The sequence below is a fragment of the Caenorhabditis remanei genome, chromosome X, assembly GCF_010183535.1.
Source record: "Caenorhabditis remanei strain PX506 chromosome X, whole genome shotgun sequence".
In the NCBI taxonomy this organism is placed as follows: domain Eukaryota; kingdom Metazoa; phylum Nematoda; class Chromadorea; order Rhabditida; family Rhabditidae; genus Caenorhabditis; species Caenorhabditis remanei.
The window spans coordinates 11,288,712-11,309,627 of NC_071333.1; the positions used below are offsets into that span (position 1 = coordinate 11,288,712).

The 20,916-nt window shown below is 37.3% G+C and overlaps 7 protein-coding genes across 7 annotated transcripts; 5 read left to right on the forward strand and 2 right to left on the reverse strand.

The window, feature by feature from the left end:
• Positions 1–655: 655 nt before the first annotated feature.
• Positions 656–3,704, forward strand: GCK72_024224 (uncharacterized protein; the record flags this gene model as incomplete). Its single annotated transcript, XM_003118401.2, has 8 exons — positions 656–751; positions 818–943; positions 1,241–1,351; positions 1,710–1,906; positions 2,636–2,789; positions 2,840–3,058; positions 3,119–3,300; positions 3,509–3,704. The coding sequence occupies 8 exons, from the start codon at positions 656–658 to the stop codon at positions 3,702–3,704; spliced, it is 1,281 nt and encodes a 426-aa protein (XP_003118449.2).
• Positions 3,705–4,942: 1,238 nt separating this feature from the next.
• On the reverse strand, positions 4,943–7,504 carry GCK72_024225 (uncharacterized protein; the record flags this gene model as incomplete). Its single annotated transcript, XM_053735781.1, has 12 exons — positions 4,943–5,074; positions 5,121–5,251; positions 5,298–5,466; positions 5,514–5,596; positions 5,641–5,886; positions 5,932–6,103; positions 6,152–6,303; positions 6,410–6,615; positions 6,822–7,008; positions 7,057–7,177; positions 7,268–7,354; positions 7,397–7,504. The coding sequence occupies 12 exons, from the start codon at positions 7,502–7,504 to the stop codon at positions 4,943–4,945; spliced, it is 1,794 nt and encodes a 597-aa protein (XP_053579347.1).
• Positions 7,505–7,713: 209 nt separating this feature from the next.
• On the forward strand, positions 7,714–8,034 carry GCK72_024226 (uncharacterized protein; the record flags this gene model as incomplete). Its single annotated transcript, XM_003118074.2, has 3 exons — positions 7,714–7,793; positions 7,844–7,930; positions 7,974–8,034. The coding sequence occupies 3 exons, from the start codon at positions 7,714–7,716 to the stop codon at positions 8,032–8,034; spliced, it is 228 nt and encodes a 75-aa protein (XP_003118122.2).
• Positions 8,035–8,089: 55 nt separating this feature from the next.
• GCK72_024227 (uncharacterized protein) lies at positions 8,090–10,964 on the reverse strand (the record flags this gene model as incomplete). The annotated part of the gene is made up of 12 exons (XM_053735782.1): positions 8,090–8,275; positions 8,324–8,466; positions 8,511–8,590; positions 8,634–8,729; positions 8,880–9,019; positions 9,064–9,279; positions 9,762–9,925; positions 10,233–10,434; positions 10,481–10,555; positions 10,598–10,705; positions 10,754–10,879; positions 10,929–10,964. The coding sequence occupies 12 exons, from the start codon at positions 10,962–10,964 to the stop codon at positions 8,090–8,092; spliced, it is 1,572 nt and encodes a 523-aa protein (XP_053579348.1).
• A 1,078-nt stretch (positions 10,965–12,042) lies between these two features.
• GCK72_024228 (uncharacterized protein) lies at positions 12,043–14,085 on the forward strand (the record flags this gene model as incomplete). The annotated part of the gene is made up of 7 exons (XM_053735783.1): positions 12,043–12,165; positions 13,060–13,197; positions 13,245–13,359; positions 13,402–13,476; positions 13,521–13,678; positions 13,748–13,844; positions 13,910–14,085. 7 exons carry the CDS (start codon positions 12,043–12,045, stop codon positions 14,083–14,085), a joined length of 882 nt encoding a protein of 293 aa, XP_053579349.1.
• Positions 14,086–14,877: 792 nt separating this feature from the next.
• Positions 14,878–15,410, forward strand: GCK72_024229 (uncharacterized protein; the record flags this gene model as incomplete). Its single annotated transcript, XM_003117835.2, has 4 exons — positions 14,878–14,914; positions 14,962–15,050; positions 15,097–15,163; positions 15,214–15,410. The coding sequence occupies 4 exons, from the start codon at positions 14,878–14,880 to the stop codon at positions 15,408–15,410; spliced, it is 390 nt and encodes a 129-aa protein (XP_003117883.2).
• Positions 15,411–17,044: 1,634 nt separating this feature from the next.
• On the forward strand, positions 17,045–20,340 carry GCK72_024230 (uncharacterized protein; the record flags this gene model as incomplete). Its single annotated transcript, XM_003118423.2, has 8 exons — positions 17,045–17,136; positions 18,815–18,967; positions 19,012–19,231; positions 19,296–19,429; positions 19,503–19,832; positions 19,879–19,984; positions 20,040–20,219; positions 20,269–20,340. The coding sequence occupies 8 exons, from the start codon at positions 17,045–17,047 to the stop codon at positions 20,338–20,340; spliced, it is 1,287 nt and encodes a 428-aa protein (XP_003118471.2).
• Between the last annotated feature and the right edge of the window lie 576 nt (positions 20,341–20,916).

Sequence of the window (20,916 nt, forward strand, 5' to 3'; positions counted from 1 at the left end):
GTTGCCAGAAAGATAACAGTGCGAAAATAACACTAACAATGTGTATTCTGAAAGTTGCGATAAAATGCATGACAACTACGTGCCACTAGAACTATTGTCAGGATCAAAAATTGGCACTATTCGAATGTACTAACAAGTTTCTAAAATGGAGCTGAAACCAATGAAATCGGATAGAGTATTCTGTTCAATTTTTGGAGTGTCAGTCATCATCATATCCATATTTCATATTCTATTTCCGCCCTTTGACACTTTTCAAAAATCGCACCTTAGAAGTTGTAACACTTTGCACAAATTGTTTTTATAATGAGATGTACGTATGCATGTCTGCTTGCCAGTTCGTCTTCTCAAGTAGTCAATGCAAAAATGCTGAAGGAAGCCTTCGGATGAGTATTTGAGAAGAAGGCGCAAAATAGCGTGAAACAGCCGTCGGCATCATACAATCGTAAGTGGGAGGAGACCTCCGACCGGACGGCGCACGCAACCCGTTGAAGCAAGAGACGCAGAACAACGACCTGAGAGTGAGAAAGGAGTGCGGAAGGGCGTAGAGACGCAGAAGAATGAAGAGACGGGTAGGACGACGGCACAAAGACAGCTAGCAGTCATTCAGCTGATCATACCGAACTGCGGTAGTGCTGCCTGTCTGTACCGTCCCATTATGGAAGAAGGTTGCAGCACATTGGTACGGAGTCTCGAGCAGAAGTACCTGGATGATGACGATGACATTGTCCAGGACATCTTATTTACTGGATTTGTAAGTTTCTGTGTGCCCTACTTCCTCTCTATGATTGAATCAAATGTGGACTATTATGAAATACAGACTGGATGCTCCCCATGCAAAATGGCTAGTCAACGGGCTCTGGAGCTACTGGTGTTGAACAATATGAATATCGGAACGATCGGAGATACTGACAAGTTTGCCACATTGGCTTCCCATGTTTCTGAGGTAGGCAAACTCGTTCTTCTCTCTAATTCCTTCTTGCCATATGTCCATTAGAACCCTGTCATTAGATTGAAAAATCGCTGTGTTTTCGTTGTGTTTTCTTTTTGTTTTTGTTTTCCTTTCCGTCTTTCAAAAAGCCAAGAGAGCGCCTGAGAAGAAGATGGGAGAATGAAGGGCGCGTCACATGTGTTTTGCCAATTCTTTGGTTGAAAAAAGATGGATGGTCTGGATGTGATAAGATATCAGTGATCACACTATGCAGCTGTGCATACACTTTTTGATTTATTCTTTTTTTTGCAGGCAGATCTCGGATGGAATCAAATCTCCCAGTGGTCCGATGTCGCTTGCATCTTGAAAAATTTGCCACATCTCCGCGTTTTGAACATCGGTCACAACCCTTTGAATCCCGTGGTATGTTGGTGTTTTTTCAAAGCAACGCTGGTGCGTAAAGTGTCAAATGACTATCTAAAAAATGGAACCAAGACGATAGGGAGAATGTTTCATGTGACTTTGGCAAACTTGTGATAGAGCGGCGAGATGGCAGCGGTGTTTTGTTTGCACTTGTGAAGTGATATGATATTTTGAAAAGGAGAGATTTATATCAAAGTTGATTTGCTGACGTGTTTAAACGAACAAATACAGTCAGAGAGTACTTAGAAAAGTTATGAACTCAGAGTTCAAAGGTTTCGACCGTAGTTTGATTTTTTTAAACGAACAAAAACATGTGAACACTTGCTGGAGGCACGTAAAATGTAAGTGTTCTTTTCAGATTGACCATGAACTGCCAGTTTCTACACTGCACACCATTATTCTTAACGGCACCCATCTCCCATTCAAAACCCTTCAATCTGTTCTCTCCGTTCTACCAAAAGTCAATGAACTCCACATGTCAGACAACAAATTTAAAGAAGATGATGACTGCGATGAACCCATCAGCACCACAGTCCGAACGATTCATTTAAACAGGTAAAACATATTGATTTTTGTGAAGTGTCATCGCAGGAGTTTTTTTGTCATATTTCCGAGATAGTTTTTTGTTGTGTATGTATAGACGGATGATGAATGAAGACTGCGCAATGCAAATTCAACGCGCCGACATTGTTTGTGTTCCTTTTTTTCTCCTATCGGGAAATATGAAAACTGGAATTCAATTTTCATCTGTGTGGTAGAGTGTTATACAAAAAGTGATCTTTTGAGAAAATAAATTTGAAAGTAACCAAATTTTGATGCTTTAGTTATGCTTCAACTGACATGAATACATTCTCGGTTTTCACATTTCCATGCTCCATATCGAATGTGACAGAGGGCTCATATTCCACAGGACCTGGTGATGCTTATAATAATAACAAGTGGCCCGAAAAGTCACTTTGTGGTGACATTTTCCGCAATGCACACCGGAACCAGTTGAAATCTGCGGGGTCGCGTAAACTATGTGAAACGGAAATGAAATTATGCATGCGGCAGTAAACGTGAACATGAAAGTATGGTCATTTGAATGGAATACTTGGGTTGAGTCTTCGGAAGACGTACATTATTTGAATGTGTCACGAGAAGTCGTTGGTCTCCGCGTCCTTTCGTTGTTCCTCTTTCGATTCGACCGCCAAAGTGACTGATGTGTTGGGAAAACGAATTTGAATTTAATTTTGAAATTGGATTACACTACAAAACACCAAAACAGTTCTTTTATTTTTTCAGATGCGGATTCCAGGAATGGTCGTCTGTTATGAATGTTGTCAAGCGATTTCCAAATGTATGCTCAGTTTTTGTTTGCGAAAATCCTCTAAAAGATGTCACCCATTGCAAACAATTTGAGCAACTCCCATTTTGGAATTTTCTCAACCTGGCAAAGGTAGACGCAGACACACCAGAGGTTTAGAGTTTTCATGAATCGAATTTCAGACTTCAATTGATTCTTGGATAAGTTTGGACAACTTGAGCAAAATGACCTCTATCACTGATCTCCGTATACCCAACATTCCATTGTTAGACCCTCTGACCAACGAAGAGAGGTTACACCTTATCATCGGACGCATTCATCACTTGCGCGTGCTCAACGGCTCGAAAATAACAAATGAGCAGAGAGAGCAATCTGAACGGTTCTTCATACGCTATTATCAGGTATCGTGTTTACAACGATCATCACGTGTTATCAGTTGCTTTCATCATTCATTGTTGTAGGAGCAAAAGGAGAAACCGGTACAGTACAAAACGTTGATTGAAAAACACGGAAATCTTGAAAAACTGGTGAACATTGACCTGACACCCAAAAAAGATGCTGTTGTGAAATTAGTATGCGAGGAGAAAGACGTCAACCAAGAGATAACAATCTCACTGGAACCAACAATACTCGAATTCATGAAGTAATACTTTGCTGCATTGTTTTCTCTTCTTTTGACTAGTCATGCATACTTCTCAGCTGAAATAGTAATATGGAGAAAGGATAGGAAAAGAAAAAAGAAAAAAGATAGAAAACGGAGAATCCCATGATTTAATTAGGTTGAGTGTATTGAGAAACGTAACGTGAGAAATGAAGAAGCCTTGACTCGTCTTATATTCCCTTTATTACAGATGCTTGGAGCCAAAAGTTGGAGTGAAGTACACACGAATGAAGCTCTTCTTGTTCAGAGGAGACGGCCGAAGTGAGGACTTTACATCCAGCTCGTATAACATGCCGTTACACTATTTCAAGATAGAAGATGACGATGTATTCATGATTCAGGTACATGTTGTAAAAGAGAAAGTTTCGGAATCATCTTGTAATTGACACTCTAATCCAAACACAAGTGGGGACAGTCGGATGATCTCCGAAAGTCAAGTAATAAGAGATGCACTTGTTTGACCTGCAAATACATATAAGGGCTTGTTGTTTCCGTGTGTCATTCTCAGAGAATACCTATTATTTTCAAAGAACGTACGTTAACCAATTAAGGTAGCTTTTGCAATAAAGTCACCTGTCCGTTTTTCTGTTTGGGTTAGAACAAAGCTTGACCGCCTAGACATTTAGAACAGAATAAATAAATAGAGACAAAGAAACAAAGACATTTTCATTTTCTTGGTAGAAGACATTAAACCTGTTCATGCAGCCTGGTATCGTAATGAGAAGAAATGGCTGTTTTGAAAAATTGAAAACAGACAGCGAAACGCGGGAAATAATGAAATAATAAAATTACAACCCGTTTATTACGCAAAACGTTGCAATTCGAGGCTTATCTATTACGGTCATAAGCGGACAATATTTCGCGCATTTTATGTGCCCAATACATATTTGAAAAGGGAAGATGTCATCAAGAATGATTCCAAGAAAGAAATGTTATGAATAAATGAACAGTTAATTTCTGCCGTTTATATCAAACTGGTAATTTTTTTTGCAGGAAAAAATTGTGGTTACCAAACGAAGACGTCCTCCAAGCTCCACATCAAGCTCCTCATAGACTACTGCAGTCGAGTGAATGTACAGTATTACATGTTGTAAATAATTAGAAACTAGTTTACTTGTCGCCTACATCTCTTTGAAAACTGATTATGCTTCTTCTTTTTTGTTCCTCTTTCGCTAGTCAATTTCATGTTATTCCGCCAATATTTGGTCGAATCATATCTGTACGTAAATTTTTGTTCAAACCACCCAGGTTTCTCAATGACCCTCACCAGGTGAACTATTGAATACCATCACAGTTCCGTCTATTTCGCATTTGTTAGTTTCGACGTAGTTGATACTTCCGGTATTCTTTCTGTCACGCAATAAATAAAATCAACTTTTTTTCAATCGTTGTGTTGTTTCATTGACAATTCATAATAATAATTGGCAATTGTGCTAAAAATCTCAAAGTGGCAACCAATAATTCATAATACTGAGAACAACGGTTTCCCATCACGTTTTCCACACAATGAAAAGTATCATTTTCATTTATTTTTCTATCAGAATACAAAGCAATTCTTTGAAAAGCACATATCATCAGTAAACAATTCCTATTATGGAAAAAGCAAAGCATGAAAACAAGTCAATTATTTCTTTGGAGGTCTTCCGGCAGATGGCGGGCGTTTCGAAGGAGTGGATGAACCGTTCGTTTTCTTCACAGGTGCACCTTTGGAAACACCAGCTGTTTTTGCTCCTTCTTTGTTGGTCAGACTATCGACCTGAGAATATAATTGTTGTCTCTGCGTGACATTTTTGATTTGTTACCTTTGAATTAGTACGCTCTCTATCCCAGAACTGACGCAAGTTCCTTCTCAGTATCTTCCCGCACACACTTCTCGGAATCTCAGAGATAAAGAATACGCCACCACGTAATTCTTTGAATGTCGCGATTTTTCCTGAAAGACAATAAATATTTCAACTTATACAACATTTGGCTGATACCCGAAACGTATTGACGAACTTCTGCAGAAGCCAAAAGAGGATGTGCAGAGTTTTTGACCACAAAAGCAGCTGGCACCTCTCCAGTTACATGATCTTGTCTCCCAACAACTGCACAGTCATCAATTCCTGGATGAGCTCGGAGAACTAGTTCAACTTCTGACGGACAAATCTGTAATAAGCTGTCAATTGGGTGCAACAGTGTACTCCACAACAAACCAATGTTCCCTTGCACTTGATGATATCCTTGATTCTATCCAAGACATATATTCTTCCAACTTCATCATAGAATCCGGCGTCACCTAAAAGAATTATGCTTAAAACAAAATTATTTATGTTTTTATACCAGTTTTGACAAATCCGGTTGCGTCAAAAAGTTCTGATGTAGCCTTTGGATTTTTATAATAACAAGGCGCGACTTGTGGTCCCAACACAATTATTTGACCTGGTTGACGTGGTGGACACAATTGTTTTGTCTCCCAGTTCACCACTTTAAACAACATTCCTGGCAATGGATTACCAACAGACTCGATTTTGTCATCTTGATACGGAGACATTGTGCAGATTCCACCAAGTTCAGTCATTCCGAAAGCTGAAATAGTATATTTTATTAGAAACATTAATATTAATAAGATACATTGTCGGAAATCTTTGATATTTAATCGGCATTTCATCGTATTTGCAAGATTCGAATCAATTGGAGCACCCGCGCATAAAACGCTTCTCAAATGAGGTGCCTTGTAGTCATCAACCATTGCTTCAGTTGCCATCCAATGTACAAAAGCCGGAGTTATATGCATTACGTTTATCTGAATATAAGACGAAATTGACAATTCAGACGAGTATCCAAAAGTTACCTGATTACTGACAAGAGTGTCCATCAAAAGTTTATTTGACTGTTTTGAGATAAGGTAAAGACTAGCGCCATTGATAAGTGCATAGTATGCAGAAACAACTCCAAAAATATGAGCGATTGAGAGAGGCAATAAGAAGCGCTCTTTCGCTTGAACTGGACCAAATAATGGTAAACTGATTTGTTGAATATTGATAATAAGAGAACGGTGGCTAAGCTCTGCTGCCTGAAAAAATATTATCTTTTGAGACAATGTGTAAACCAACTTTTGCGAGTCCTGTAGTTCCACTAGTGAACAGAATCAGCATTGGGTTTTGCCCAGAGAGTGGTTGAACCGGAGTTTGTACGTCATCTCCGTCTTGCCCTCCACTATCCACATCACCGTTCATCTCTTTCGATTGTCCAGAAATTTCCGAAACTGGTGACGTCAAATCCGAAATGTCTTCGGCTAGCACAGCTCCGAGGTTTCTGAAAATTGAGAGGATTCAGTAGTCTTCGAAATCACTAACATCTTAGCCAAAGATATTTCTTTCACGAGAGGAGGCCTGTAATAAATATTTTTAAAGCATGCAAAATATATTCTTCAAAAGTAAAAATTCTCACTTTTGTTTGACATCAATTGACCTGAAAATATACAACAACACATTTCAATTCATCACATTTATAATTCAAACCGTTTTCGTGCACTGTCCACATTAATTCTCTCGGCTGTCAATACATCTTCAATCTGTCGAACATGTTTTATTCTTCCTCCTCCTCTCATCTGAGCTTTTCTTCGGACGTCATCAGCTTTCTGCATAAATTGATTCTCAACAATCAGATGGGTGGCTTCTGATAGGTCAACAAGTGTCCAAATTTCATCTGAATTTTGTATAATGAGTGTTTTATCGTGTTAGAGAAAAACATTACCAACAGCACTCCAACCGTTAACAACCACAGCGGAGCATCCTATTATAGAACACGCAAGATGAACAAAAATTGCTTGACCAGTTGTTCCAGTTATGACTGCTACTCGACTATTAGATGTTACCTAGAAATAAAACAAAGACTAGTTTCAAAAAATAAAAAATAACATTCTTCTTGTAGCTGCAACATCAATTCTTCACAAAGAATGATTTACCTGGAGCTCCTTGAGCCGTGTGGCACACATCTCACACCAGTTCCGAATTTCAGAATATCTCCATTGTTTTCCAGTGTCCACATCGACCTGAATTCCTAAATTTTCACATATTCTCACTAAGAAACTTACAATAGCAAGGTTACTCCCATGTGCTGAAATTTTAGCAAAAAAGTAATCATGAAAAGATTGAGCAGTAGTTTTATCCCAGCTGATTTGAAATGGGTTTTGGATCTCCATGCTTTTGTAGAGACAACCTTCTCCGAAGGCAACGCGAGGAATGAATACAAGAAGTGCAACGGCGTCAAGATCTCCTGTTTCACATCACAAATGCATACCAGTGCAGAGGCGCCCAACCCATCGGATGACAAACATTTGCCATGTTTTACCATGCAATCTTGATACACTTGGTCAATGCTCTTCTTTTTTCTTTTTTTCCCGTTTTTGTGATGTCAAGTAGGGCACGAGAACTAGTCGAGCGGATCGCTCAAATGGTAATTGTTGCCAAATGCAAGTGTGCATGGCAGAGGTATCATGCTTAGAAGCGAATATTTTCTAAATTAGACTCATGAATTTCAGATCGAAATCAATGACTCATGTCAATTGTCTTCGCATAGATACCTGGATTGTGGAAGAACTTATTGAAGCAGTGGCGTTAGCTAGAATGTATGTCATGAAAGTTTCAAGCAGAACAGATAATGTTTTTCAGTGAAAATGATTCATCGGACAATTCAGTAATGTACACGGAAAGTTTGGACAGTTTGAAGTAATATGCTCATTAAAAATTAACCCGTTTTTTTCCTATCATAATTGGACAATAAATGATCATATTTCTGATTCTTTCTGTATCAAATATGGGACACATATTGCTTGATTTCTGGATGGTATCATTATCCGTTTGATTGCATTCCCATTTAATCGGACAAATCCACGTTCTCCAAGAACGGGACGATCATAACTTTTGTTTTGCACAATATAACCATCTTTCTCGGTGATATCGTCTGGGAGAATCTGAAATTCCATTTTTTGCGTTTAAAAACAGGAATCTGAGTATCCCACTTTGATATTTGCTTCTTTGACGACTTTCGCCAAGTTCCCTGTCAATGGTTCATACAGAACATTTTTGTGTTGATAGTTGAATTGCAGTAAGTAACTCATACCCAGTTCTCGGGCTTCTTTAGAACTCAGTACAGCTCCACGCACTGAAACGAAATTCCATTTTTCAGTGTTTAAGATTAAAGTTTACCTTGAACAAGTTTTCCTCCGGCTGTTTTGATAACTTCTATTCCAGTATGCTTAAGTAGGTGTTCTCCAGCTTGTAAACCACTGAAATCTCAGTTTACCAGCCGACATCAAATTTTTCACTTACGTCATAACTGCGCCTTTTGCATCTTCCATTTTTGTACCTAGGTAATGGATCTTGCGAATGTATTCGGTACCTGCCAGGTCAATACACATAGTTGCTCTGAAAACGTTATTCGTTATGATGAAACTTAAATTATCTTTCACAGAGCAAACAAAATTCACATTGTCACTGTTACCAGGCACAAAACATTCACTAAGTTTGTCACTAAATTTTCTATAAACCATTTCAAGATGGTAAAATGCAACTCACAATGATAATCCAAAAATGATGTATGCCATTGTGAAAAACACATAGACTTGTTCATTCGGCACAATATCTCCAAAGCCAACAGTTGCCATTGTGATAAAACAAAAATAAAATGCTTCGAAATACTCCAAGTGCTCCCACGACTATAAAAATAGAGTGATTTTCGAAAATATTTGTCAGAACCTACTTGAAACAGAAATCCTCCAATTGCAGTATAAGCAAGAAGTACCAAAAGAACCATGAATACAGGAATTCTCAATTCATCACCAGCAGAGTCTTCGGATTCAGAATCAATATCATGGAGATTCATTGACCCTGCTTTCGAAGATCCCATAACTGAACTTGATCTTGATTGGGATTGTGATCGGTACTGGCTAGCAATCTTTTTTGATTGACGGCGGAGCTGAAATGGTTATGTTTCATCACAATGCACAACTTGATATGATTCTGTTGGTTAGTTCAGTTTCATTTTTTGTTTCATCAGAGTTGAAGTCCTGTTTTTGTTATTTTTGTGTGTTTAGTGCGCTCATACACAAAACATCCTTGCTCTAATATGCAAAGAAAGAATCTTTCCAAAAAAGTGAGAAGCGATGAGTTAGAAATGCATAAGAACGACAAGTTTGTGCTCTTTTTGTCACATTTGTCAACATCGAAATATGTTAGTTTGTGTAGAACTGAAAATATGGATGCGGAAGAAGAAGAATGAGAAATCCAAGGATAGAAAAAGAACTGAGAAGTAAACGGAGGGGTCTTACCGCGTGCGCAACACTACTTCTGCGTCTTGCTATCAACTGAAAATGAGATTACGACTAATATAAAAATCCATTCAACATCCAAATGGGGATGCAATATATCATTCAATAACAGAAGCATTCAAAAACTCACCTTTCGTTTGAATCCACGATAGGACTTGTAGAGATAGCTCAGAAATTCAGATAAGAATTTTCCGATGTCGGCAATAGTGACAAGGAGTAGAGGGATTCCAAACAGTGCAAAAATGATACATGCGACACGACCAGTTACAGTAATCGGCACTAAGTTTCCATATCCTAAAACAAAACATAAGGAAGTTGGAGATTATTACATTTTTTGTTTGCTTATACTGAGACATACTGTCCTTTCAGTCAAAATTAAGGCGTAGTCCAACTACTAGATGACATCATGTCTACGATTTTACCGGAAAAGGTTTTTAAAAAAGGCGTTTCCTTGTACGTATATATCGAGTTCTCTGACCTTTTCATTGTTTCGATGGCATCATTGTAAAAACCGCAGAAACCACCCATAATTTTTTATCATTCTTTTTTTCGGTCAACAATAAAATCACCACATGTTTAATTTTGCTCATGTCCGACTCACCGATAGTAGTAATTACAGTAGCCGCGAAAAACATTGAATTTGGAAATGTCCACAGTACTTCATCCTCTCTTGTTTTATTTAGTAAGTGTTTTGCAGTAATGAACTGATTCCTATAAGCTTGAAACATATTTTTGACAAGTTGCTCGAAGTATTCTTGATTGATAGCGTTGAATGCTTCTCTGGATATCCGATTGTCAGAATCCTAAATGTTTTAAATTTAATTCATAGTTTTTATGTTGCAATTATACCTGTGTGATATTCCATATATGATCCTGAAATTCATCACGTAGGCCAAGTATTGTTGTAAGCTCATGATTCCGAGTCTGAACTTTTTTTTGGTTAGTAATACTAATTATGAATCTTACCTCAAGTTCTTTAGGTGCTTCTAAGTATCTGAAGAGAAATGCACCAGCAATCAAATACAAGAATAGAAGAATCACTAGACCAACGTGAGGTAGAATCCGTTTTGCATACTGAAACGGATTGATAAATATTTTTTTTTGATTCACTTGAAAACTTACAACAAAGAATTTTTTCTCCTTAGTTTCCACTTCAGTTTCATCGTCAGAGATAGGCGGTCCTGCAGTAGTCAAATCCATTTCCATCGGGATTTCATTGAGTGATGATATAGAACTGTCGGCAGAGCCCTGAATTTATCAAAATAATGAGTAAAGTAAGTACTCTATGAAAAGTTACCATGTCAAAAGTGTCGACCGCATTATGAGTGTACATTTATATAATATCAGTTTGATAGAAATAGTTGTGGTTGAAATCCAGCAGTCGAGCTCTGTTGGACTCTTTTTTCTCGAGACACTCCAGCAAGTGGAGGGGAGGGGGGAGAATAATGAACAACTGGTGGGTCTGAAGAAAATCACTACATTGTGAATTGGATGAGGAGAGCCGACGACGCGTATTACACTTTGGCTGTAATGATGGAACATGACGTTTTTTGACACGTTATTGAGAAATGTTGATATATTTAAAATTAGTTTAAAAAAGCAGAGTAACTTATGTGAAATAGCTTAAGAACAAAAGTGAGCAGCAAGTATTTAAATTAAAAGTTGCAGCGTACCATTTCTAGATACTAGTAGTTTTTGTTTCCTTTACCATGAAACAAAATGCAAAATACAGAGTCTAGACAGGAAAATCGAAGGGTTTGTGGAATTTTGTTAAGATAACAAAATCTTGCGGTTTCGACTCATTGCCATTTCAACAGAAACTGTACGATTCTCTGCAAACCTTCAGAACACAGGTAGAGAATATGAGCTTTCACTGTTAGTTTCTCGTTATCAGTTTACTTTAGGAAAGTGATAATAGAATTCTTTAATCTGAGGAATTCTATTGTTATTATCAGCTCTTTTTTCCTGTTCTTCGGTTTCTGGAATATTCTAAATTTTTTCATGTTGATGGTCATTTTTATTTTTTTTTGCAGAGGTGTGTAAAATATATTGATGGTACGTTGTTTCGTTGAACACTTTGTATGCATTACAGATAATTTTATCTTGCATTATTTTCATTTCATAAAGCATTGCAAAGGCGAAACAATACGACACGTTTGTTTTGTTATCATTTTGCCAGCACCATCAACAATTCCATTTTTATCGGTTATAATTGTGGTCAGGAGATTCTCTTATTTCATAATTTTTGTTTCGTTTTCTGGAAGATAAATGTGTGACTAAATCGTAACGTCATCTATGATTACAAAAATTGGTCGTGACTCAATAGTCTGGTATGACTAGTATAAATACAGTAAAATTTCAGGTCAATTCTTGATTTTATTCATATCGTCTGATTTTCAGGTATCCTTTAGATGCAACCTCAAAAAAGTATAGAAGAGCAAGAATCAACATCGACTAGGGAAAAAGAGGGCAGTCCACCACAGTTATCTTCGATTTTCGATCGTATGTCAACAACCTCTCACGCAGTCAATCGAGTGAGTTTCTTTTTGATGGTATTAACTTATTGGGGAATGCTCAACAACACTATTTTTGTGACCTTGTGTCGAAACAGTGTTTGGTTGATATTCAATTTCCTGTCCCTGATATGCACAACCCTTGTGACTGCACCGGAAATTGGTATTTTATATTCTCATAACACTTTCACTTTTGTCCATTATGACCTTTTGGGATTTTGAAAATTTTTCTGTAGTGGCTTCTGTAGTCAGTTTTTCGAATGAATAAAGACAAAAATCGCTTTTCACAAAATTTATTTTTGAAAACTTTCCTTCAAATTCCCGAAATGTCAGATCAGGCCAACAAACTTTTCAAAAAACTGGCTCATTCTCATTTTTAATAAAAACTGGTTCTAAAACCTGTCATTAGAATTGACACATGTCACCAGTCGATTCGTGTAAATTGAGACTATAACCTTGTGGTTTTCTTATCAACCACAACCAGCAACTTTCTGTGTTTACAGCGAAGAATGACTCTTGTGACATTTCCAATAATTTGTTTCACACGTTTTATACAACTTTCGGTACTATATTAGTTATTATTTATGAGCAATTTTCACAACTACAGTTTACTAGAACCGACTCCGGAACAAACTTTACAAAAATACTTCCTCAGAATTAGTCACGAAGACGCACATAGTAAATTTAACTATTTTTCTTGAGTCATTAATACATTTAATAAGTTAACACGCTTAGTAGTATGTAAAACTCTACATCGACAAACTATACTTTTTGGCAAATTTTTGAACCGTTTTGAGTTGTTTGGAAGCAAAATGAGTCACATTGATAAGAAGAACAGTTAATAAACTGAAGAATCATCGCTTAACTTTTTAACGTCACCATTTTGAAATTCTTCTCTCATTTCATTATCATCAGATCACAACCTCAAGGACGGAGGAGACTGTTACCGAGCGTCCAACGACAGTTTTCGAAAGTTTACAAATGCTTACCCGAATGGCACCGCAACCAGAAGAGCATGTGAAGAGGAAAAAAGCAAGGATTCATTTTAATGAGGTGAGTTAACAGTTTGGAATTTGTACTAACAAAGTCTGAATATTCAGAGAGGCTTATATTCTGACAACTATGGGATTCCACAAACCCCAGAAGACACACGAAGCAGATGGAATCCACAACCTCAATTTCCGTTACCAGGCATGAACACGTTACCATTATTTTGTAAGTTACAAAAATCTAAACTTATCACAAAAATAACTCCAGCATATGTACCCAGTCCAGTGTTCCCACCAGCCGTTATAAATGAAGAGCCTATGACTGATGACGAACTGATTAAGAGTAAGATATTGCGTTTTGAAAGCCAAATATTTTTTAAACTTTAGTGAAAGGTCCTTCTCGTCTCATTGGATTCCTGGTGCACATCGCTATGAATGAAAGAGCAAGGCGAGCTCTTCGATGGACAGGCAACGGTTTGGAATTCGTTCTCGTGAATAAGGAGTTGGTAGCAAAGATGTGGGGAAATAGAAAACACAACACAAAGGTGTGTACCGTCTAGTTCTGGAAAGCCTGAATTCAGTATGACCTGCAATTATTACAATTTTCATTTTAGGATATGGACTATTATAAACTTTCACGGGCAATTCGAGAGAAATATGACAAGAAAAATACATCAAATTCAAAGGCAGGAAAACTTAAGAAAGGAACTAGTAAGTTTTTTGATTTTCAGAATACCCTGATTCACAGCAACAATCTCTCAAAAATTCTTTTTTAGGGACATACTCTTATGTGTTTACGGAGAATGCCTACTCTGATCTTATCAACCAGACCGAGAAATCGATTGAATTCATCACAAACTTTGCGATGCAAGTTGGGCACAAATACCTCGATAACTCAGACCTTAACAATTCTAACTCTCCACAGGCACCCAGTCCATTGAATAGTGATTAGACATTTGGGTCCTACGATTTTGATAAGAATATGTAGCAAATAATCTGAATAAGTTTAGTATCTTCATTTAAGAGAATACATTGAGAATCCCAACAAACTTAAATGAAGAAAACTCGGGTTAGTGACATTAGGCTTCCATGAAACGTTAATTCTTCTTTCTTTGTTACCTATTTTTGTACCATACTCTTTTTATTTGTCTCCCATTCGCATTTTGATGCCGTTTGAGGCTCATAATCAGTTTTTCTTCGGTGTATTTTTGTAACATTCCCAAAACATAACCAAGCTAGCATTTCACAAAACTTGATGAACAGTACAATGTTGTCGAATAATAAAATTTATGCACGTTTTTCATATGTTTGTACAGTTGTATACCTCGCTCTTCTTTTTTTTGCCTCTTTTCAACTTTGAAAAGTTCTATTTTTATAAAAGAGTTATTCATCAATTGCGAATACGTCCTGTGTTGTTCCTTCCCGTTTTTCTTTTGTTTATCAGCTTGTTGTTTTGTTGGCAGACTCCAAAAGAAACAGCGACAACAGTGCTGAGTCAGTTTTGAAGACATTTCTGATGGTATTTATGGTAGAAAAACAAAACAAAGTCCTTTTCTTCAATTTCTTATCAATTTGCAGTTATCACCTCATAGTGACTAGCAACTATGCATGATCGGAGTTGGTTTGAATTTTACGCCGGAAAATGTCATTTGAGAAGAAACTGTAAGTAATGCATGTGATGATGTAAACAAGTGTTTTGAGTTCAGCTTATGAATGGTTGTGGTCGTTTCTGTTTAGGTTATGTATGGATCCGGAAGCGTGTTCTATAATTACATTTATTGGTTTGTCACGTACATTACAACTAAAAGTGTTTTTTCTACTTTTTCAGGGGACGGATTACGATTCAGGATACTTGATCTGAAAGCACTTGCATTTTTATATTATTACCCAAATGACCGTTTCATTTTCACTGATCAGGTACCTAGTAAACTCTTCAAATCTTCCAGCATAAAAAATATTTCAGGAAGTTATCAATCTATTTAAAAGCGCACTTGGACGGAATCAAGCAATTTGCAACTGTTGGGCAACGAGTAAACCACAAACCACAAACAATGATAGCAGCGAATCAATTTATTTTCAGATAACGATGTTTATGATTTCACAAGTTTGCGAGACAACGAGATGATGATTTATTCAGGGATGAGTATGCAGCAGCTTCAGGATTACGCCTACTGCGTCAGTCCACAAGGAGAATATGACGATGGATTTTCTGATTGTGAATCTCTGATATCGCATTATGAATTTGGAGTTAACAGAAACTTAATTGAACGAGAATGAAGACAGTGTATTTGAAAATCAAATAAAGTTTCGTTAGATCAATCAGATGTACAAAATGATACTCATGCCACTTTAGTTGATCGAAATGCTGACTGAATAAAAATTGTAGATTTATCTTGATAGCTTGCATTTTATATTGTTTCGAGTATGCTCCTGAACAAAAACAGTTTTACTACGAAAACAAACTAACTTTCGATTTTTGCATACTCTTCTTTGAACGTTTCTGAATCTCACTCTAGAGATGTTCAAACTCTTCCTTTTTTCGAAAATCTGGTTATCTCTGAGGAGAAGAAAAAGACAAAATCCCAAGTTACTTGACGAAAGCGGACCAACAATGGAACAAGAAAAAACCAACGTCTCCGTTTTGTTGGTTCGAAGCGACTTGTCTCATTTTTCCAGAAGGCCTTCTTTCTCTATTTTTCTCTCGTTTCTCAAATAGAACACGTGATAGAAACCTATCTCTTTCTGGCTCAGTTTTCTTTTCTTTTCTTCCCTTTTTTGCTCATCTTTTCTGCATTTTTTTGTGCGCAATGTTTCTTGTTTCTTTTTCTTGACTTGTGAAAGAAATCATTTCGGTTTGAAAATTTCCTTCAACTAATTTTAAAAGTCGTTTAGTTTACCGGAGGAATTGACATTTAACTAAATCTGCTGAAACATTACAAGGTGATCAAAGATTCAGATTTTGAAACTTCATATTATTATCAGAAAATCCGGGGAAAAAACTCAGAGTTTACGTACGTAATCCAAATTAATTTTACTGAACACCTAATGATCTCTGAAGTTTAAAAAAAAATAAAAAAGGTTGACTCGAAAAAACAAGTGAGTCTCTCTTCTCTCGAAAAATGACAAATTAACATGAGTATATAAATAGTTGTACCGCTAGTGTTTGTCAAGTTGAAGAGCTCCTTCTCCTCTTCTCCGTGGTCGTTTTCTCACAGACTGCGAGCAAGACCCAATCTGATGAGTGTGAAAGAGAATCGAAGAGGCGCCAGGTGAAAGAGTCCAGCTACACAAGCCATCCTCACTTGCTGCACCAGCTCATAGCCACCAATTTCGTGTGAATCTCGCTGCCCTCTCTTTTGAAAACTTCTCCTCGGATTTTTTTGGCATTTCCCAAAAAAGAAATCCAAAGTGAGACAGCACCACTACTTCTCATATTACGTCAGCAGAATCTGATCATCTCTCAAACTAAAAATGTCGTCCAGAAAGTAAGTGTTGTTTTCAATGTTTTTTCATTCGAAATTTAAAATCAATTGTCTAAAGAAGAATCTTGAACTCAAAACTTGCTTAAACAAGTGTTTTGCTATTTGTTGCTTACACGTTTGAGCCATGACCATGTTAGTGTGAGTAGTCCCTTCGGACCGATTTACAATTCACAATTCGCAGTTCTTGGTTCACTTTTCACATTTTTTGTTCTTTCTCGTTTCTTGTTCGAGGAAGCACAAATTCAATTTCGAACCAAACCGTTTTTTCTTCTTTTTTATGCAAAAGAAAAAAACTAGCCGAATCGGATAGAATGTGAAAACCCATAAATTTGAAGGGCGAAAAAGATAAATTGGTTTTGCTTCAAGTCCCGCGGATATCTTCTTTTCTTTGCTCGTATCTCAAACAATTTCATGTGATTCAGAAGAATAATGAGTTTTTTCAGAGTTTCCCGTGCTCACTACGACGAGGACAAACTGATATCCGCCGCAAACATGAGTCTCGTGGCTGAAGGACATTTCAGGTTAGGGTGTCTACATAAAAATGAAGGAGTTGTAAAAAAGAAGTGTAATTGGACTCCAATTGAGAGTCATTAAACAAAAGCATATGAAAAAAAGTCATAAAAACAAAATGGTTTATTAGCATACATAAATATTCTCAAGACCATAGAAAGAAATATTCCGATTATTCACCTATTCTGAATTCAGATAGAAAAATTCCACGCTCATTCAAAGAAATACGTTAAAATTGAATTTCTATGGTAACAATGAATCCCATAAACTCTCTTTTACGATTTCCGTAACCAGGAGAGACAGCTTAAGATGTCCCCTTTTTTCATCTTCCATTCAGTTTTCTTTCCTTTGATTCTTCTTCCTTTTGCCTTTTTTCCTAGAAAATCTTTCCTGGGAAAACGTAAAGAAGGTTGAAGAGTTGGCACAGACTTGAACACATTTACACGTTTTTTTGTCTCTCAACTGAACTAACTAATATCTTGTTAGTTCAGTTCTACTCGATATCCTTTTTTGGGTCGAAGTAGTTCAAGTAGGAGAATATAGTTTTACTTGTTGAAATTAGAGAAGATTTATTTTCGGAAAAAAAACGATGACGTGATGACGTCAGTTTCAATGAGTTCTATTTCGGAGTCGGGAGATGTGTATAGAGTTACTTTCTGAGCGATGCGCACCCGGTTATGATACTTTATTTCATATTTTCAGTATAACTACCGTATATGAAATCATGTAAAAAAAATTTGGTTTTTGACGTTTGGGGGAGACATAATAAAATATTAGTCTGATTCGTAATAAGACATTGAATTATTATTTGTAGGAAAAAAATTTGCCATTGTGGTTTTGTACTTCTTCTACAATTTTTTGTATCCCAGTCTCAATAACGGAAATAAGAAAATAAGAAAATGAAGAAAGAAACCCAATAATTTTCAGTGTCCATAAACTCTGAAAACTGAAACCTATAATTTTCCACGGAACAAGCAATTTCCCTTTTCCGCCTTTTTGCACTTCGAGAGAAATTTCGAAATTTGACAAAAAGTTTTCAGTTTCAGATTTATTCCACTTTCTTTGACAAACATTTTGAAAATTCATGTCTCTTCTCTCGAAGACAAAGTTTGCCCCATTCTAGTGTTGAACTGAAAAAGTGCATGATCGCGCTGAACTAAGTTAGTGCCTTCCAAAAAACTCCTCCTTCTTCTCCCTAATTCTGGATATCATCATGCAATTCTCATCTGGCATGCACCCATCGTTGGCGGGGGGACGTCGTCCTTTTTATGTGCAACAGAGAGGACATTCTTGTGCTGCTTTTCTAGAATATGCAATAAATGCACATAAATGCTGAGGTTCTCCCGCTTCTTTTCCGAACGATGCCATTTTGGTTTGCCTGTGCGAGTGCCTCTCGACGTTTTTGTTCCGTTCAAAATGGCAAAGTTGTTTTTTAGTGGGGGCGGTTCATCCTTATCTCAACGTGGCATTCAGTTGGGATATAATTTTATGTGTTAGTGCAAAATTTTATAATTTTATGTGTTAGTGCGTAGGATGCTGAAATGTATAAAAGCGGGAGAGAACGCCAGTAAAAAAGAGCATTTCATGTTTTTTCCGTTACTCTCTAGGGTTTCTTAGTTTCCGACAAGTTTTATTATGAAAACTCGGTTTTCAACTTATCACCATATTAAGTGATTTTCATTGTTACAGAGGCATGAAGGAGCTTCTCTCCACCATGGATCTTGACACGGATGCTAATACCATTCCGGAGTTAAAGGAACGTGCCCATATGCTCTGCGCTAGATTCCTTGGCGGAGCATGGAAGACCGTTCCATTGGAGCACTTGAGAATTAGTCGCATCAAGTAAGTTTTTATTTGGATATACGCGTTAATCAAACTTATCTCAGGGGTGGAATGAGCAACATGCTCTTCCTTTGTCGTCTCTCTGAAGTGTATCCACCAATTCGCAATGAACCTAACAAGGTACTTCTACGCGTGTATTTCAATCCGGAGACCGAGAGTCACCTTGTCGCGGAATCTGTCATTTTCACTCTTCTCTCCGAGCGTCACTTGGGACCAAAGCTTTATGGCATCTTCAGTGGAGGGCGTCTCGAGGAATACATTCCGGTTAGTTTTGTGGTACCAGAAGTTTTTTGTGTCCTTTTTTTTCTTAAATCCGATAATTCTCCAGTCGCGTCCGTTGTCGTGCCATGAAATTTCATTGTCTCACATGTCGACCAAAATTGCGAAACGTGTCGCTAAAGTTCATCAATTGGAAGTTCCAATCTGGAAAGAACCAGACTACTTGTGCGAGGCGTTGCAAAGGTAATTTGAAATTTGAAATTACACAAACTCGCAAAATATAGTAGTACGACTAGCATGAACCATCATATTTCAGATGGCTAAAACAGTTGACTGGAACTGTGTCTGGAGAGCATCGTTTTGATCTTCCTGAGGAGTGTGGTGTTTCCAGTGTCAATTGTCTGGATCTTGCTAGAGAATTGGAATTCTTGAGAGCCCATATCTCTCTCAGCAAGAGCCCAGTTACGTTCTGTCACAATGACTTGCAAGAAGGAAATATTCTTCTTCCAAAAGCTTCTTCTGGAAACATCCGCATGCCTTCGTTATCGGACGAGACTCAGGCTTTGGGCAACAGTCTCTCTGCATTCAATCCGGCAGACCCACGTCTTGTCCTTATTGATTTTGAGTACGCCAGTTATAACTACAGGTGAGGTTTGATATTTGGTGTCTTTCAAGTACTTTTGTGTTTTCAGAGCATTCGACTTTGCTAATCACTTTATCGAGTGGACCATTGACTACGATATCGATGAGGCACCGTTCTATAAGATTCAACCGGAGAACTTCCCAGAAAATGAGCAGGTGAGATGAATTCAAAAAAAAAGTTTCTGAGTGATAAACAAAAGTTTTGATTCAGATGCTCGAATTCTTTGTGAACTACCTTCGCGAGCAAGGAAACACTAGAGAGAATGAGCTCTACAAGAAATCGGAGGATCTTGTTCAGGAAACTCTTCCATTTGTTCCAGTTTCTCACTTCTTCTGGGGTGTTTGGGGACTGCTTCAAGTTGAACTCTCACCAGTTGGTTTCGGATTTGCGGTACGATTACCTACTCACTACTATCTAATCTTATTTTTTATACTTTCAGGAATATGGAAGAGATCGCTTGTCACAATACTTCAAGCACAAACAACTCCTTGAAAACCTCGCACACCAGTAATAAACTCTCCCGATGATCTCTTTTTGTCTTCCTCGCACAATAATGTATTTTGATTAACTGAACAAGTTCTTATATAAACTGATTTTAGACATTCATTTTAGTAATAAAAATAAACCACACTATTTTGTTTTCAGTTCCATCTTATGTATAGTTTATGATTTAGTCATGATGGGTTTAGATCAATAAAGTTGTCTGAAAAATTATATCAAACTTTATTCACAGTAGCATCGGCATTACAAAAAATCGGATTGAAAACGGCATTCGGATGATATAGACCCGTTGAATAAAAACAAAATCATGTTTCATTTAGAGTTTGAATTTCTCTCGACCGTAAACTTCATTGGTAATGAAGTTGGAGAACTTGTCATCTTTGAGTTTTTGAGCTCCCTCTTTTCCTTCTTCAAGAAAAGCTAAAGAAAGCTCGATGGCTGCTTGCATACAAAGGGAAGATTCAGTTGATCCCTGAAAATAATAATTTTTTGTTTGGTAAAATTGTATAAGTTGATGTGATTTACCTGAACTCCAAACTTCTTAGCCAGCCACATTGGGAAGATGAATGGAAAATCGGAGAAACAT